Here is a 6,931-nt window from a genome sequence, read left to right as displayed (position 1 = left end):
ATTAAAATAGAAACTTTAAAAAAGTAAAAATAAATAAAATAAAAAATAAAAAAGCTTACAGGTGAAAACTCAGTATTACATATGGCCATTAGTGGCCTAAAAGAATAAATAAAATATGCAATATTTCAAATGAGTGAGCATTTTTATCTTTTTCAATGTAATCTGGACATGCATCAAGGAAGCTGGAACATTTAAGAATGACCTTGAAGAAAGGACACCATTTCAATTGTACATGAAGATAGGCACACCTGAGGAAGCATTCTATGTGGAGAAACCATATGAACAAGAACATATATCAAAAGAAGGTGTCCAGAAGGCTTTCAGTAGGTTATTTGGGGTAAAACACAGGGTCCAGTAGAAGAATTGTGAGGAAAGAGACTTCAGAGTCAAATCAAGATTTCACTGGGAAGTACCTCAAATACTACCAGGGTCACAAATGCAGGGTAATATAGATATAGATATAGATATATAGATGTAGATGTGTTTATGTAATCCATTCATATACATGGACATTAAATATATACATATTCATATATAGAGTTCTAGATACGTATGCTATATATACACATAATCGGGTAAATATGACAATCCTTGTAAATCTATTCAAGAGGGATATTAGACTTCTGTTTATGAAGAAGAGTTTGACAGAAATGTTTGGGAAATAAAAGAATATCAACAGGATGTAGAAGTAACAAGAATATAACAAATGACTGATGTGAGTAGTTTTAGTGTATGACCCTTAGAGGTGTCAGCAGGGCTGTATATGGAACCAGTGGTGAGAGGAAGGACAGGGGTAGACTGAAATTGGATCACTCATTATATTTTTTTGCCTCTGTTCACTCAAACACAAACCTGACCCCACTGTGGAGTGAAATGTGATGTGAGGCTTCAAGCTACACAACTATATGTCTGTAAAAGACTCAAATTCAAATTTTTTTCAGAGGAATTACACTATTACAGTGTTTAATGCATTTATGAAGTCATGTTCAAAACATTAAAACATGTAAAATATTTTTCTTAATTATTTTAGTATAACATGAAGAAAACTTGAATAAAATTCTTTGTTTTTCAATAATATATACACATATTTAAGATGGTTATTTGGGGGCGCCTGGGTGGCTCAGTTGGTTAAGCATCTGCCTTCAGCCCAGGTCATGATCCTGGAGTCCCGGATCGAGTCCCGCATCAGGCTCCCTGCTCAGCAGGGAGTCTGCCTCTCCCTCTGACCCTCCCCCCATCATGTACTCTCTCTCTTTCTCTCATTCTCTCTCTCAAATAAATAAGTAAATAAAATCTTTTTAAAAAATGGTTATTTGTAGTCCCACCTTAAGTCATTTGAACGCTAGGGCAATTATAACTGCCAAAACCTTTGAACACTAATCAACACATAGCAACATCTAATTTGCACAATTTCATGATATTCTAATGGAAGAAGAACAGATGTTCTATGAATACTAAGGATTTCTCTTTAACATTTTTCCCAGTGAATCTATGACTTTCTTATTTCTCAGGCTATAGATCATTGGGTTTAACACGGGAATTATAATAGTGTAAAATAGAGAGTCCATCATATCTTGATCATCTGCCTGTGCAGATCTAGGGTGCACATACATGTAGAGAAGGGGGCCATAGTATAAGGAGACAGATAATAGATGGGCTCCACAGGTAGAGAAGGTTTTCCTTATGCCTTGTAGAGACTTCTTTTTTAAGACTGTAAAGAGAACTAATGTGTAAGAGACAAGAACAGTCAAAATGGTAAAGACTTGTATTGACCCAGAGAAAATAAATACTATCAGATAATTAATAGAAGGGTCAGTACAAGAAATCTTAAATAATGGTATAATATCACAGTAAAAGTGATGTGCTATGATGGAATTGCAGAAGGTTAATCTGAGTAAAAAAGAACTATGAATTATGGCATGAAGAAGGTCACCTAAAAATGACAAAAGTATCAGCTGGATGCATAGTGCATTGGACATAATCACTGGATAAAGTAATGGTTTGCATATGGCCACGTAGCAATCATATGCCATTGTTGCCAACAGAAAACATTCTGTGGTTACACTGATTGCAAAGGAAAAAAACTGTATCATGCATTCAGAGAGAGGGATCATCTTGCTCTTGGCAAAGAACTTGACCAGCATCTTGGGGGATACTGTGGATGATAACCAAGCATCCACAAATGCCAAATTCCCAAGGAATAAGTACATGGGGATGTGAAGCTGACAGTCATTCCATATGAGAGCAATCAGACCAAGGTTCCCCACAATAGTGAGAAGATAGTTAACCAAGAACAGCAGGAACAGGGGGATTTGCCACTGTGGTTCATATGTGAGTCCTGTGAGAATCAATTCTGTCAGCAATGTAGCATTTTCTTTTTCCATGTCCTCACTGGGTATTGCCTGAAATGAAATTAAATGAAAACAAAAAGTCATTCAATTTATAACATGAAATATAGGGAGGAGAGTTGAAATAAAATTATGCATCTCAGAAATACCCTCTCAATTTTGTGTGTTACCTCTGTAATAGATGGAATTGTTTGGGGGGCTTGGAAATAAATGCAATTATTTCAATTTTTAAAATGTTCCACAATGAACAGAATTGGGAAAATGAAAGACATTGTATGTAAGTGCTAAATTTATGGGATAGGATTGAATATGAAAGGGAAATTCTGTATCTAGGACATGGATGTAGGATGAAGGGGAAAGAAGCTTGAAGAACCTGGGCAATAAAATGAGTTGAATAGCATGTGAAGGATCTTGAACATTGTTCATCAGGGAAGAAGCATGCACTGAAAAAGAGTGGTGCTGTAAGATTTTTTAAAATGAATATATAGTAGCGTAGAAAATAGGCTGCAGGGAGGTGAAGTCGGGTCATGAATACTAGACAGGAAGATGTTACTACTGTCCACTGGTTCTCAAACTTGGAATTCTCTGAGGAACTTTTGTACAAAATATAGATCGTGAGGCTTTCTTTAGAATTAGATTTAGTGGGTCAAGAATGAAATCTAATAATCTGCATTTTACACTTGCTTCCCAAGTGATTCAAATATGGGTCACATGGCTTGTCCATGGGTAAAATGACATTGGGATTGATGGGGAAGATGAAAAGAGAGATGGAAGAGTTCAGAATGTTGAGACACCACTTCTGTGACACATTGGAGGTGAAGGGGAGGTCAGTGAAGAATAGAGGAGACACTTGGTGATTGGGTAGATTTTCACTTACCCAAAGAAAATGAAAACACTAATTTGAAAGGTACATGTACCCCTACATTTACTGCATCCTATTTAGAATGACAAATATACGGAAGCAACCTAAGTGTCTATCTATAGACAAATGAATATGCAAGATGTTGTCTGTGTGTGTGTGTGTGTGTTTATATATTTTTTTATTATTTATAGCTGTTAATAAAAATAAAAGGATAAGATCATGCCATTTGACACAATAGGCTATTACAGGCTACTCCATTAAATGAAATAAATCAGAATGAGAAAGACAAATACCATATGATTTCATTCATATGTGGAGTCTAAAAAAATGAATAGCAAGCAAAGAGCAGAATCAGACCTATAAATACAGAAAACAACTTGTTTGCCAGAGAGGTAAAAGGTGGAGGGATTTGCAAAATGGGTGAAGGAGAGTGGGAGATATAGGCTTCCAGTTAAGGAATGAATAAGTCACAGGAATAAAAGTCACAGCCTAAGGAATATAGTCAACAATATTGTAATAGCAATGTATGGTGACAGATGGTAGCTACACTTGTGGTGAGCAGAGCATAAGGTATAAACTTGTCAAATCACTAAGTTGTACACCTGAAACTAATGTAACATTGTGTGTCAACTATACTCAAATTTTTAAAAAATCATTGAAATTAGGATGCAGTGCCAGTTTGTAGAGAGAGTGTCCTCTGAACATCCATGTGGTATATACTTTGTAGTATAAGTCTACTACATACAATGACTTGGAATTCAGCGGGGTAGCTCAAGGCATACTTATGTATGACCTATCTATTGGAGAATACACAAAGTGAAGAGAAGGGTGAGGAACTAAACTGACAAAGTATATTAACATGGTTATGGAGGATATATGTCATTTTTAGATAGCCAATCCTCTTTCTACCACATAATCATGGAGCCAGGCAGTCTACCACCCACTCTAGGAGCCAAAAGAGCTACAATTGACCTTCCTATTGCTCTAACAACTACAGTGAGGGGAATTGCAATGTAAGTTTGGCAACTGAAACCCATCTACACTGGATTTGGAATTTGGAGTGAGGGAGAAAAAGGGAGAAGGGAAAGAGAATTTGAGTTGCCAAGGCAGCCAAGGCACGATATGAAGGTTCCAGCAAATGCATCCTGCACCCACACCAATGACTCTGTCAGTGTGAACAGTGGCATTCCCACACAGCAACGCTAACAGCAGCCCTCATGGAGCCAATGTTGGGACATGATTTTTGCTGTTGACAGACTGCCTTGCTTCCTTCTGTTGCTGCCCATTTTTTCTCCAGCTGATTCCTTTAATCTCCCAGCATGTCTATATTAGATTCCATTCCAAAAAATATTTTCTTGTTGAAACTAATAGTTCTGACTGCAAGCAATAAAAGACAGGGAGAGACCAGGATAGGATACAGAGCAGAATGATCAAGAAAAGAAAGGAAACAGAACAGATGAGTGTCACAAACATAAAGAGAGGAAGATATTCAAGAAAAACAAAGAAAGTTATGGTGCCAATCACTTTAAAATAAATGCTCTAGTAGGACAAAGAGTGAACAGGTGTGATTGAGCATGGAAACTAAGAGATTTTTAGTGGCTTTAGTGTGAGCAGTTTCCATCATATGATACAGTTGAGGCCAGAGAATAATGAGCAGTGAATGGGAAACAAGTTGCACAACAGTGAGCAGGGAAACGATATCGAATACTCCAAGAATGTGGAGGATAGTTGTTAGATGTCTGCTGTGGGTGGACAAATAGAACATTTTCCCCTAATATTGTTTTAATAAAGTTTTCAAAAGAGAGAAATGGAAAGGAAGACATCAAGAAGAGAAAGGAGACAAGAAGAAGGAGAAATGTTGGTGGTGAAAAGATTAGGAGAGGGCGCCTGAGTGACAGTCAGTTAAGCGTGGATGGAACTGGAGGGGATTATGCTAAGTCAAGTAAGTCAAGCAGAGAAAGACAATTATCATATGGTTTCACTCATATGTGGAACAGAAGGAATAGCACGGAGGACCACAGGGGAAGGGAGAAACTGAAAGGGAAGAAATTAGAGAGAGAGAGACAAACTATGAGAAACTCTGAACTCCAGGAACCAAACTGAGGGTTATAGAAGGGAGGGGGTTGGGGGATGGGGAACCAGGTGATGGGTATTAAGGAGGGCATGTGTTGTGATGAGCACTGGGTGTTATACGCAGCTAATGAATCGTTGAACACTACATCAAAAACTAATGAGGTACAATATGCTGGCTAATTGAACATAATAATAAAAAAATTTTAAAAAAAGATCAGGAGATGAAGGAAGAGAAATAGGCAGAGAATAACAGACACATGGATGGGTAAGTGTGAGAAAGACTACAGAGAAAAAAGAGGACGGACATCAGGGAAAGGCTATGAACAACAAAATAGGAAAGGCCCAGAGAGTTTTGGGGGTAAATGTTTATCTTAACTTTGGTTTTCATTTAAAGTTGTCAACATTGGAATCTTTTCTTTTTCTCTTTTTCAAATTTCCAAATGTATTTTCCTATAGAATATGTGTATGCAAGAGTTTTTCAGTTTAACTTTATAAACTTTGTGCTGTTCATATATATATATATATACATACTAGCACTGCCTGAAAGTTCCATTCATATTTAAAAATTGCTTTATATTTTTTATTATAGTGACTAGAACTGATTTTTGTAGAAATCCTGCTGGTTTTACTTGAGAGCACTTTTTCTCCATCAGTTTTCTTAGCAGAATAAAATTGAGCCAAAAACCAGAGTGAAGTATAAGGGACATAGATAATCAAAGCCAGTAATTGCAGTCATTAAAGGCATATTTATTTGGAAAGGACTTCTTCCCATGCAATCCCAAATCACTAAACAATTGAAAATTCTCAAGTTCAATTTGTGTGTGGTACTTACCAAGGCATAAATGCTGGAGCTACAAGGGGACACTTATTGCCTATTTCTTGTTATATATATATATATATATATTGCAAAATATATATATATATATATATATATATCAAAAAAATTATTATCAGAAGTGGGATAAAGGATAGAGTTAATATACAAGTGGCTTACCTTAAAAATTTTAATCAGAAAATGTGATCAGTTAAACAAAATGGACCTTTTAATCAGAATGACCAGGAAGATTTCTTATGTAGGAATCATTAAGCCCTGATGCTTAAATGCAGTTTAAATTTTAAATGTTTTACATTTTAGTTCACTACACTTATAAAGTCATTATAGTGATGTTAAGGGATGATAAAACATTGTTAAAGAGATTAATTCAGTCTCAGAGCTATTTTGCTTATCTAGATTATGGCTATAAACATAAAATATATAACTTATTCACTATCTGCTTTACATTATTCACCTGGTTTTTTTTTGGTATGTGTAATTCCAATATGAAATTATTATAAACTTAACAGTATTTCAACTTTATATATAAAGAATAATGAATATTTTAAAAATAATTTCTGTATTACCCATATCTTATAAGAAATCTGAGGAAATCGCTTCAAAGTGTTAGGCTTTCTTTTTTTTTTTTTTTTTTTTAAAGATTTTATTTATTTATTTGACAGAGAGAGACATAGCGAGAGCAGGAACACAAGCAGGGGGAGTGGGAGAGGGAGAAGCAGGCTCTCCGCAGAGCAGGGAGCCCGATGTGGGACTCGATCCCAGGACCCTGGGATCATGACCTGAGCCGAAGGCAGACGCTTAACGACTGAGCCA

The 6,931-nt window shown here is 36.1% G+C and overlaps 1 protein-coding gene across 1 annotated transcript; it reads right to left on the bottom strand.

Moving 5' to 3' along the window:
* Nucleotides 1–1,454: 1,454 nt before the first annotated feature.
* Nucleotides 1,455–2,393, bottom strand: LOC118521627 (olfactory receptor 5H2-like). Its single transcript, XM_036070317.2, has one exon. The coding sequence runs from the start codon at nucleotides 2,382–2,384 to the stop codon at nucleotides 1,455–1,457; it is 930 nt and encodes a 309-aa protein (XP_035926210.2). The 5' UTR covers nucleotides 2,385–2,393.
* Between the last annotated feature and the right edge of the window lie 4,538 nt (nucleotides 2,394–6,931).

Source organism: Halichoerus grypus, chromosome 1, assembly GCF_964656455.1.
Source record: "Halichoerus grypus chromosome 1, mHalGry1.hap1.1, whole genome shotgun sequence".
In the NCBI taxonomy this organism is placed as follows: domain Eukaryota; kingdom Metazoa; phylum Chordata; class Mammalia; order Carnivora; family Phocidae; genus Halichoerus; species Halichoerus grypus.
The sequence above is the reverse complement of the archived record's forward strand: the minus strand, read 5'-3'. Positions and strand labels throughout refer to the sequence as shown.